Below are 12471 nucleotides of genomic sequence, written 5' to 3' on the forward strand. Positions count from 1 at the left end.
GTTCGATTCTGGTCAAGGGCATGTACCTTGGTTGCAGGCACATCCCCGGATGTGCAAGAGGCAGCTGGTCGATGTTTCTCTCATCGACGTTTCTAGCTCTCTATCTCTCTCCCTTCCTCTCTGTAAAAAATCAATAAAATATATTTTTTTTAAAAAAATATATATATTGCATTAGAATAGGATTGATCTCGGCCACTGTGTGTGTGGTGCTTGAAGCCAGTGCCTCCCTCCCCTTCTCCACATCCCACCCCCATGTTCTCACTGTCATCAGTCCTTTCCCTTCCACTCTGTGACCGGCCCCGGGGCCACACCAACCCCCATGGGCCCTCACTCAAGCCCTACGCAGAGGACTGGGTAGAGAGAGCCAGGAAATCAGGGCCAGGGAGCGGGGGGGGTGGTCCTCACGTTGCAGGCGTTGGTCCTCGAGTTGGGCTCGCCGGCACACACCATGGACTTCCCCAGCAGGTCCTTGTAAATCTTCTTGCAGTTCTGGGGGGAGATCAGCCTGATGTTCGTGCACATGAGCTGCGACGGGAAGTTCACTGTGGAGGGGGCGGGCAGAGCAGGTCGGTCAGAGGTGTGGGCCTGGAGAGCCTCAGGTGCTCCTGGGAGAAGATGCGGGCCCCTGGACCTCTGGACCTGAGACGGGGCTGTGGGGCTCAGTACGACAGAAGTGGAAAGGGGCCATGCCTTGCCGGAACCGGTGTGGCTCAGTGGATAGAGCGTCGGCCTGAGGACTGAAGGGTCCCAGGTTCGATTCGGGTCAAGGGCATGTACCTTGGTTGCGGGCACATCCCCAGTGGCGGGTGTGCAGGAGGCAGCTGATCGATGATTCTCTCTCATGGATGTTTCTAACTCTCTATCCCTCTCTCTTCCTCTCTGTAAAAACAAACCAAAAAAATCAATAAAATCTATATGTTAAAAAAAGAAAGAAAGAAAGAAAGAAAGAAAGAAAGAAAGAAAGAAAGAAAGAAAGGGGCCATGCCTTATGGTCTCCTGGGTGGAGGGGGTGAGGGTGGGGTGGGGCAACAAGGACCTAGGACCTAAACTCCTGGGTCCGAGGGGAGAGGGGCCGAAGGCCAGCGCTCTGAGGTCCCCGGGCAGCCTCACCGTCCGGGCTGGTGATGGTGCCCCAGCCGGAAACGGTACAGGGGGTCCCGGCCGGGTCGCACTGGGTGGGCAGGTTGACCTTCTTCACGGCCGAGGTCAGCTGGGCGGGCTCGCTCAGCTTCACCAGCATGATGTCGTTTTCGTGGGTCTGGGTGGAGTAGGCGGGGTGGACGAATGACTCCGTGGCCTTGATCTTCTGGCCTCTCCTGCTGTTCAGCCGAAAGCTGCCCATGTACACGTTGTAGTCACTGGGGGAAGGGAGACATTCAGAGACAGGCCCGGCCCCTGAGAGAGGGGCACGGGGTCCAGAGAGAGGGGGCACAAGATGGCCACCACAAGAGGGCCAGCAGGGGAGGGCAGTTGGGAGGGACCAGGCCTGCAAGGGCGGGCAGTTGGGAGGGACCAGTCCTGCAAGGGAGGCCAGTTAGGGGTGACCAGGCCCTCAGGGGAGGGCAGTTAGAGGTGACCAGGCCAGCAGAGGAGGGAAGTTGGGGGTGATCGGGCCTGCAGGGAAGGGCAGTTGGGGAGGACTAGGTTTGCAGGGGAGGGCAGTTAGGGGGGGATCAGGCCTTCAGGGGAGGGCAGTTGGGAGGGACCAGGCCTGCAAGGGAGGGCAGTTGGGGAGGACCAGGCCTGCAGGGGAGGGCAGTTAGGGGTGACCAGGCCCTCAGGGGAGGGCAGTTAGGGGGGATCAGGCCTGCAGGAGAGGGCAGTTAGGGGCAAACAGGCTGGCAGGGGAGGGCAGTTAGGGACAAACAAGCTGGCAGGGGATCAAGTAGGAACCCAGAGGCAGTGCTGGAGATGCTCGGGGTCCCGGCCACGGACCTCATCTGGCAGTGGGCGGCGGTGACCACCCACTCCTCGTTGACCAGCACGCCCCCACAGTGCAGCTGGTTGCCTTTGAGCAGGGCCACCTGCCAGGGGTGGGACCGTCTTGGACATGGAACTCCGTCGATGATCCGCTCCCCAGAGTTCTTTCCTGGACAGAGAGACACAGAGAGCCACGGGGTAGCACGCCTCCAGGCAAACTGAGGAGTCCCTGAGGGATGTGCCGAGACAGACAGACAGACAGACAGGCAGACAGAGCGGCGTGGAGAAGGGCAGAGGCAGGCACGGAGCACAGGGCAGAGACAGCTGCATATGGAGGGAGACGGGGAGGGGAGCCTGCTCAGAAACCCAGGGCAGCCGCTGGTCTGGAGGCAACCCCAGCTTTTGATGAGAGAGACACGGAGGGTGGGGAGCAGCCTGGAGGGCACCCAGAGCCCAGGGGTCAGGAGGGAGCAGGAAGAAAGGGGCCACAGCCCAGGGGTGGGGTCTTCATGGGAGGAGGCTGCTGCAGGGGAGGGTCCTGACTCGGGGGTTCCTTGGAGAAGAGGGGGCTCTGGAGAGGGAAGTGGGGAGCTGTGAGGCCCGGGGGCAAGGTCAGGACTCCCAGGCTGGTCCTCACCTGCTTGTCCATCAGATCCCAGGGCAAAGGACAGCAGTAGGAGCAGCAGGGGCTGGAGCAGGGGACCTGCCATGTGTCCTGTCTGAGCCTCTGTGGCCTCTTCTGCTGGGGCTGGAAAGACAGAGAGTTCCAGAAGTAGGACTCCTGGTCTCAGGGTTCCTTCTCTTCGCTCAGATCCAGGAGTTCCCACCTCTCCCTGCAAACCCAGGAGTTCCCACCTCCCACCTCAGACCCAGGAGTCCTAATCTCCACCCACCTCCTCCCTCAGACCCAGGAGCCCCAGTCTGCACCCACCTCCTCCCTCAGACCCCGGAGCCCCAGTCTGCACCCACCTCCCCCCTCAGATCCAGGAACCCCAGTCTCCACCCACCTCCCCCCTCAGACCCAGAAGCCTCAGTCTGCACGCACCTCCCCCTCAGACCCAGGAACCCTGTCTCTCAGCCTCCTTTCCCTCTAGACCCCCAAACCTTGCTCTCCTGCAGCATCTTCCCTCCAGCTCAGGTTTTAGGCCCCCAGAATCCCTTCCTCTGGGGACCTAGGAATCTGGGCTCCCACCCTTCCCCACTCCTCAGTCTGTGCCCCAGTTCCTTTTCTCTAAGGGACTCAAAAGTCCACCTCCAGCTTTTCATCTCTCAGAACCAGGACTCCAGACCCCCTGCACCCCTCCCCTCAGGAGTGGGAGTCAGCTGTCCCCCCTGACCAAAGGCCCCTTCTCACCTGCCGGTGGATCTGATCTGGGCTCTGGACTAGGTCGGGAGCCAAGCCTGCTCAGCCCTGTGCAGGGCGGCCCTCTTATAGCACCGCCGCCCCCGCCCCGCGCTCAGGATCCTGGGGTGCAGGTGGAGCCAGCTCCGAGACGCCCCCTTCCTGGCTCTGCGGTTATCTGGAACCCCTGAGGCAGCTAGAGCAATAGGCCTGCACGGGCCTCCACCCTCCCGCCCTCCCTCCCCAGGCTGTGCGGGGGCGGCACCCAGCCGGTTCACCCCCGCACATTCTGGCCCCGGTGGCAGCTCCCCAGGGAGGGACCAGGTGCCAGGCAGGAGCTGCAGGAGCTCAGGAATGGACTGCGTCCTGGGTCCTTCAATGCGCCCATTGTCCCTGCCCTCGCCCCCTCGCAGCGGTGGCCTGGACCCCACACCCTTACGCCGCTGCTTGCTCTGCCTGGGGGAACTGGTCTAGGCAGAATCCCCGACGTGCCTTTGGGCCTGGACCCAGCGCCAGCCCTAATAGAAGCGTATGGATGGGACAGGGCGGGCTCTCGCTGCTCCACCCCAATAAACGCTCACTGCTATTGCTTGGTCTGTGCCTGATAGCATACAGTACACTGATTTCGATACCTACTGTGCATTGGTTAACAGAAATACCTGTGCTGAGTACGGTCTCATGTAAACTTTTTTTTTTTTTTCATATATTTTTTATTGACTTTTTACAGAGAGGAAGAGAGAGGGATAGAGAGTTAAAAACATCAATGAGAGAGAATCATCGATCAGCTGCCTCTTGCACACCCCCCACTGGGGATGTGCCCACAACCAAGTACATGGCATTGATGGGAATTGAACCTGGGATCCTTCAGTCCGCAGGCTGATGCTCTATCCACTGTGCCAAATTGGTTTCGGCTCATGTAAACTTTTATTTTACTCTATAAAATACCCTGAACATGTCCTCTCTTACTGCATTTGTCTCTGCTTTCTTTATACAGTTGCATAATTTTGCACCCTGCAGAGTTATTCCGATGCACGTTGAAGTACATTGGAATAGCTTTCATTATAATAAAGGGGGATGAATTTCTTTGTATAATCTTATCTTTGCTCATTGCATTCATTAAAAAAAACACCAAATATCTATATCTATATCTATATCTATATCTATATCTATATCTATATCTATATCTATATCTATATCTATATCTATATCTATATCTATATCTATCTATCTTCACCGTGCGTTTACTCTGAGCCAGAAACTATCCTGGCCTCTGAGGACAACACAACATCTGCAAAACAGAGAAATTCCTTCACAGGGCCTAGTGTCCCACTGGGCGGAGACCTTTGACTAGCAAAATAAAAGCTTGAAATACGTAGTTTGTTTTTTTGTTTTTCTTTTTATTAAGTTTATTGGGATGACATTGGCCAATACATTTATACGGCAGGGGACAAAAGCAGGCTTACAATTGTTTGTATGGGAAAAATCGTACAATAGTGAATAAACGGTAATACAAGAACAAGTTGTGTTTCGCGTGCTCACAACTATAAACTGGCATTTGCTCCACCCTGGATAGGTTTCAAGTGTACATTTCTATGATACATGAGCTGTATGTTGCGTTGTGTGCCCACCACCCGGAGTCAAATAGTCTCCCATCACCACATATTTGACCCTCTTTATCCTTTAAAAAAATATATTTTTTTAATTGATTTTTTACAGAGTGGAAGGGAGAGGAATAGAGAGTTAGAAACATTGATGAGAGAGAAACATACATCACTGCCTCCTGCACACCCCCTACTGGGGATGTGCCCGCAACCAAGGTACATACCCTTGACCAGAATCGAACCCTTGAGTCCACAGGCCAGCGCTCTATCCACTGAGCCAAACCAGCTAGGGCGACCCTCTTTACCCTTTGCTTCCCCTTAGCCCCATTCCCAATGGTACCCACCATACTGTTGTCCTTGTCTATGAGTTTTTGCTTGTTTGTTTTTCTTGTTTGTTCATTTGTTGTTTTCAGTTTTATATTCCACCTATAAGTGAAATCACATGGTTCTTGACTTTTTCTATTTGACTTATTTTTCTTAGCATGATATTCCATGTGGCCATAAATGACAGTGTTTCATCTTTTCTTATGGCTGAATACTATTACATCTATAATAATAAAAGCATACTATGCTAATTAGACCAGACAGCTGAACAACCTTCCAGATGTCCATTAGGGGCAACCAGGCAAGCAGGAAGAGTGGTTAGGGGACATCAGGCAGGCTGGCAACCAGTTAGAGTCATCAGGCAGGCAGGTGAGTGGTTAGGGGCGATCAGGCAGGCAGGCGGGTGAGCACTTAGGAGCCAGTGGTTCTGGATTGCAAGAGGGATGTGGGATCAGGCCTAAACCAGCAGTAGGACATCCTCCAAAGAGTCCTGGATTGCAAGATGGTGCAGGCCTGGCTGAGGGGGACCCCCTGGTGCATGAATTTTGTGCACTGGGCCTCTAGTTATATGTAAGGACCACATCTTCTTTATCCAATAATCTATGGAAGGACACTTCAGTTGTTTCCATGTCTTCACCACCATGAATTATGCTGGAAGGAACATAGGGGTGCATATTTGTCTTTACAAATAAATATTTTCAAAAAATTTAATAGATACCTAGAAGAGGGATTGATGGATCATATGGTAACTCTATTCTTACATTTTCCAGAAACCTCCATCCTGTTTCAGAGTAGCTGTGCCAGTTCACATCCTCACCAAGAGTGAATGAGGGTTCTTTTCTCTCCAGAATCTCACCGGCACCTATTACTACCCGTCTTGTTGATAATAGCCATTCCAACAGGTGTGAGGTGGTATCTCCTGGTAGTTGTGATTTGCATTTCTGTAAAAGCTAGTGATGTTGAGTATCTTTTCATATATCTGTTGGCCATTTGTATGTCTTACTGGGAGAAGGGCTTGTTCAGGTCCTCTGACTTTTTTTTTTTGTTAAATATATTTTTATTGATTTTTTACAGAGAGGAAGGGAGAGAGATAGAGAGCCAGAAACGTCGATGAGAGAGAAATACCGATCAGCTGCCTCCTGCACACCCCCTACCGGGGATGTGCCTGCAACCAACGTACATGCCCCTGACTGGAATCGAACCTGGGACCCTTCAGTCCACAGACCAATGCTCTACCACTGAGCCAAACTGGTTTCGACTCTCTGACATTTAAAAAAATATATTTTATTGGTTTCAGAGAGGAAGAGAAAGGGAAAGAGATAGAAACATCAATGATGAGAGAGAATCACTGATGAGCTGCCTCCTGCACATCCAGGGGACAGAGCCCCCAACCCAGGCATATGCCCTTGGCAAAAATCGAACTTGGGACCCTTCAGTCCACAGGCTGACGCTCTATCCATTGAGCAAAACCGGGCAGGGCTGACATTTTTAATTAGATTGTTTGTTTGTTTGGTGTTGAGTTGTATGAGTTCTTTGTTAGTTTAGATATTAACCCCTTGTTGGACCTGTCATTTTCAAATATCTTCTCCCATTTGGTTGGTCACTTTTTCTTGTTGTTGGTGTTGGTTTCTATGCTGTGCAAAAAGAAGCTTTTTAATTTGATATAGACCCATTCACTTATTTTTGCTTTTACTTTCCTCAACTGTGTGGTCAAATTAATATAAACTTATCTAATACCTAGGTTCATAAGTTTATTACCTATGTTTCCTTCTATGTAATGTATTGTTTTAGGTATTCTATTTAGGTCTTTGATCCATTTTAAAAAATATATATATTTTATTGATTTTGTACAGAGAGGAAGGGAGAGAGATACAGAGCCAGAAACATCGATGAGAGAGAGTCATGGATCAGCTGTCTCTTGCACACCCCCTACTGGGGATATGCCCGCAACCAAGGTACATGCCCTTGACGGGAATCGAACCCAGGACCCTTCAGTCCCCAAACCGACGCTCTATCCATTGAGCCAAACCGGTTTCGGCCTTTGATCCATTTTGAGAGAATGTTTGCATATGGGCACTGGTGGCAGTAAGTGCTATGAAGAAAATACACTGAGTGGCCAGATTATTATGATCTCTGAATGCATAACAATCTGACCACTCAGTCTATATATATATATGAGGCCCGGTGCATGAATTGGTGCATGGGTAGGTCTGGCCAGCCTGGCCAGGAGGAGGGGACATGGGCGGTTGGCTGGCCTGCCTGCTGGTCGAACTCTTGGTTGAGGGGACGATTTGCATATTAGCCTTTTATTATATAGGATATACACTGAGTGGCCAGATTATTATACGTTCAGAGATCATCATAATCTGGCCACTCATTGGATAAAACCATCAGAAAGACCCCAGGTGAAGAGGACCTCTGGACAAAACCTCGAAGGAGGTGGTGGATGAATCATGTAGCTACTTGGGAGATGAGCCATCTCCAGGCAGAGTGAGCAGTCGGGTGAGAAGGGAAGGGGTGGCCTAGAATGTTCTAGCTGACATATTTGTTTGTTTGTTTTTCTGTATCTGAGTGAGTCAAAGGGAGAAGGGTGGGCCATGAGGTCAGAGCCGTCACAGGACTTGGACATCACAGGGACTGAGGATAAGGTGACCAGATTTTAACATTGGTAAAGCGGGACACCATTGATGGGGGGCGGGGGGAGGGGTTCTTGATTAAAAATTTGGTCTATAGGGAGCAACAAAAATTTTCATAGAACACAAAAATAGTATTGTAATATATTTTTAAAAATTTCAACATAAGTACAATTTACAAATATAATAAATAAAGAAATTAGGTATAGTATTATTTTACTCTTTGGCATATTTCTCATTTGAGTGAATTCTAACAGCTGATCAGCAATGCGAACTTTGATAAGCAGTTCTCGATAATCAGTCCTCAACAATTATTTGTTATTATTAAAGTTTAACATTATAAAATTAACAAAAATAATATAAAACTCATATCCTGGCTAAATAGCCCCATGACCGCCGAAAAGATGTATATTCCCTTCCCGTTCTCCCGCCGTCCCCTAGCTTGTCGTGCATTCTTTCCAAAAATTGGGACTTTTTTTAAACGCCGCGGGACACGGGACGAATTGTTAAAAATCGGGACTGTCCCGCCAAAAGCGGGACGCCTAGTCACCTTAATTGAGGACCAAGGTAAGGACGTCGGCTTTACTTTGAGCAAGATGGGAGCCATTGCCAGGTGACGCCTAGACAGCCAGTGTCTTTTAGTGGAACTGGACCTCAGGTCTAAGTCAGACCCCGGATGATGACGTAGTTTCCATTCTGAGCTTACATCTCATCTCAATCCTGACCCCCTAACCCAATTCTACCTCGATCCCACAAGTTGGCCCATCGTAGACATGGCTGTTGCCTACCCAGCATGCACTCCTCCTGACATTCTTTGTCGGACCCATTATTTAGTTGGGACAGCCTGCTGTGCTCAAGTGACCACACATGAGCTTGACTGCATGGAGCATGGGGGCCCATGTCTGCGGTTCAGGGTTTGTTAAGAGATGGACACGTGGTGCGGTTCTGGCCAATGAGGAGTGAGGGGAAGACCCTCACTTCTGGGCCACTTCTGGGATCTACTTTCTTCTTTCCAAAGCGAGACGTGAGAACACTTCTCCTTCACTCTGTGTAGATGGTGTCCCTTATGGATGCACATTTTGGAAGTGACACAGCTCTCTTGGACCTACGGAGGGAAGTGGCCAGTAGACAATGTCATAGCTTTACAGGTGGAGATAGGGTCTCTGATGAGGTCACTGAGCTGATGATGTCACTGAGCTGGCGAGTTAATGCCCCGTGGAGCCCCCTTATCTCATGTCATATCTCCTTCAGGTTTACTTTCTGATTTGAAGATATTTTGGTTCCGACAACCAAACTTTTCCCTACTAAGACCTCAATGTTGAGTCCAAATCTCACATTATATCCAAAATTCCATCGGAAGCCATTGATGCAAACACAATTCTCTGAAGCCCTGGTATTTACTAATAAATAACTAGACGTCTCTTCTGCTAAGATTTGCATATCTGTCAGCGTTTTTAATTATTATTTTCCCCCCCCTGATTTTGTTGCTAAACACTGGTCTGTACAAGCAGAGGAAATGTGTCTGACAGCCACTGTTTTCTTCAGCACTCAGTCCAGACCAGAGAACACAGGAGGCACTTCAATAACACCAGTTTGGAAATCATTGGCAACCACAGTTCTGACAACTTTTTTTTTTTTTTAAAAAAATATGTTTTTATTGATTTCAGAGAGGAAGGGAGAGAGGGAGAAAGAGAAACATCAATAATGAGAGCGAATAATCGATCGGCTGCCTTCTGCACCCTCCCCACTTGGGATTGTGCCCTGAGCAGGAATCGAACTGCGGCCCTTGGGTTCACAGCTTGATGCTCAACCACTGAGCCACACCGGTGGGGCACAGTTCCAATGACTTTGGACTCAGTTCTTTCTTTCTTTCTCTCTCTCTTTCTTTCTTTTAAAAAATATATATTTTATTGATTTTTTACAGAGGGGAAGAGAGAGGCATAGAGAGTTAGAAACATCGATGAAAGAGAATCATCGATCAGCTGCCTCTTGCACGCCCCCTTCTGGGGATGTGCCTGCAACCAAGGTACATGTCCTTGACCGGAATTGAACCTGGGACCTTTCAGTCCGCAGGCCGACGCTCTATCCATTGAACCAAACCGGTTTTGGCTGGACTCAGTCCTTCCTTAATCCCTCAGCCACACAGCCATGGAATGTGACAGGATTTGGCTTCACAAGCCAGCCCAGCCCAGGCTTGCACCCTCATCACCTTCCCTGCCATTCCAGGTGAGTAAGTTAATGTTTCCAAGCCTCCCTGTGTCCTCTGCTCACTCAAGGGAGGGGGGGGGAGGCGGGCACAAATCTACTTCTCAAGGCAAATGGGAGCTTTTAGTAAAACAATGAAAGATAAATGGAGAGGCTGTAGCAGGCACTGAATTTCTGTTAGCTGCCTGACCACATCACCAGCTGAGAATAAAGCAGCTTTGATTTCTTGCTGTACATGCCGTGCGATGTGTCAGGCGCTTGTTAGGTCTTGTCACGATTCCTCACGTAGATTCAAGTGAGGATTGTCTCCCGTGTTTTTATAGATGAGAACACGGAGGCTTACAGAGGTGAGCTCACTTGAGCAAAGTCATCCAGGTCAGGAGTCAAAAGAGGTAGAATTCGAAGGCTGGGGACTGCTCACGGTATCACCATTGCACAAGCCTACATTCCTCAAAGGACATTTCCCTGGGACTCCCTCCCATCCTGTCAGACTCTCAGTTGGCTGATGTAGGGAGCAGTTATAGGGTTAAACCTCTGACTGACCTCCTGGCAAAGTCCCAAACAAGTCCCAGCTTGGAGGTCTCAGTTCTCTAAGCATAATTAAGCTTGACCTTATGACATTCCCTAGAGATCCTTCATGGGTAGCCAGTGGGCTGTAGGAGGGGCAGCAAGTGTTGCCAAAACAAGTGAAACTCATTAGAACATTGTAAATTACCTTGTTTGCCCCTGACTATGAATAAAGCATCAGCTTTATAGTGTGGATCTGTTCTGTGGCCTCAGCCAGGCACAGAACAGATCCACCTAGACCCAGCTAATTCACCTTATCTGTCTTTTCTTCATCCTTCACCAGTCCTCTTTTACACTTGCCAAACCTTTGGCTGTGCTGGCATGGCTCAGGCTGAAACCAAATTCAAGTCTCCAGGAGGCTACTAATGATGCAAGTCTCTCTCCCCCGCACCCCCGCAACGGGCCTGCCTGCACCTCGGCAAAAATCCCAAATCCCAGTCATGCCAAGCCCCCTCCCACCTGAACTCATATCCCCCATGTCCTCAGACCTACCTCGTGAACCTATGCCTGGTGACTCATTGCTAGCTCCTGTTCTTTCTAACCTGAGAACCGGCACCTGACTGTGCTGCCAGCTGTGTTTGCCCCAGCGGGTCCTGGACACTGATCCCCAACCTTCTGGTTTAGCACCTTTGGGTTCTGAAGGCCAATGGTTTCTGATTCCTGGATTCACTTCCCTCTTCTCCAAGGACAGCTCTGTACTTCTTGGAAAGCTGTCTTGGTGGGATCCCTTATCACATCCTGTGTGGTTTAGGGTTCCTGCTCAGAGTCTGGTTTCTGGAGAAGGCCGCACACAAATGAATAGAGACTGGAAAAGAGTTAATTTAGGAAAATGGGGGGCCAGGCGGGAGTCCACCTCTCTGGGGAGGACTGCCCACTGCTCTGGCCTTTGCTATTCCTTTTTATTGAGGCTATGGGAAACACCCATATCCTTTAGGCAGGAAATTCCAATACTACAATAGACAGTCAGCAAGAATTCACATATGATTAACAGGTGGAGGTTGTTTTAACTACCAAAATGTCAACTAAATAATGAGTGACTTCAGAGCAATTAAAGTTGACCAGCCTTCCGGATTCCCTTTACTGGCGACAATTAGGCTTCTATAGACCCTCCACCCATTGGGATGGATGCATGACCCAGGCTAAGCTCACAAAGGCACGGCTTCTGCCCTAAAAATGGTGATGGAATCGTGGGAGGGAGCTCTGTTCAAGCTGGAGGCTAGAAGAACATCTTTCTATGGAAGGTAGAATGAGATCCACCAGAGAGGGAAAGAAATACTCTGAGCCACGAGGAGGAACAGTTGACATGTGTGGGAGAGAGACACACAGACAAAAAGAGTCAGGAAGAGTGACACATACACACACACACACACACAAACACTCGCACACATGCATGCAGAGTGTCCCAGGGAGAGAGAAAGAGAGCAGACCAACTTCTCTGGGATCCATGCCACCTCCTCTGACATCCCGTATTCACCTTGGACAGAGCAAGGAGGGTGCTAGGAGACCGGAATCCTGCGTCTCAGAGGAGGAGCTGGGAGCCCTGGTGTATATTTTCATTTTTATTTCATTTTTATTTTTTAAATATATTTTATCGATTTTTTACAAAGAAGAAGGGAGAGGGATAGAGAGTTGGAAACAGCTGCCTCTCGCACACCCCTACTGGGTATGTGCCTGCAAGCAAGGTACATGCCCTTGACCAGAATCAAACCTGGGATCTTTCAGTCCACAGACCGACGCTCCAACCCCTGAACCAAACCGGTTTTGGCCTGGTATATATTAAAAAAAAATCATCACTGAGGATATGACTTTTTTATTGATATTTTTATTTATTTATTTAAAAATATATTTTATTGATATTTTATGGAGAGGAAGGGAGAGA

At 49.6% G+C, this 12471-nt stretch overlaps 1 protein-coding gene across 4 annotated transcripts in view; it reads right to left on the minus strand.

Moving 5' to 3' along the window:
* Positions 1-12471, minus strand: part of LOC311633492 (kallikrein-7-like) — a gene marked incomplete at its 5' end in the record, with an annotated part of 31505 nt that overhangs the window by 2542 nt on the left and 16492 nt on the right. For 2 of the 4 annotated variants that reach the window (XM_084906252.1, XM_084906253.1), the window contains 3 exons: positions 406-542; positions 1111-1358; positions 1936-2089. In XM_084906252.1, the coding sequence (XP_084762378.1) occupies positions 406-542; positions 1111-1358; positions 1936-2089 (539 nt within the window). Of the gene's footprint in view, positions 1-405; positions 543-1110; positions 1359-1935; positions 2090-2557; positions 2649-12471 lie in introns of those variants that run through there. The other 2 variants (XM_084906251.1, XM_084906250.1) reach the window with 2 other exon arrangements.

This window comes from Pipistrellus hanaki, assembly GCF_964339955.1.
Source record: "Pipistrellus hanaki genome assembly, chromosome: 15".
In the NCBI taxonomy this organism is placed as follows: domain Eukaryota; kingdom Metazoa; phylum Chordata; class Mammalia; order Chiroptera; family Vespertilionidae; genus Pipistrellus; species Pipistrellus hanaki.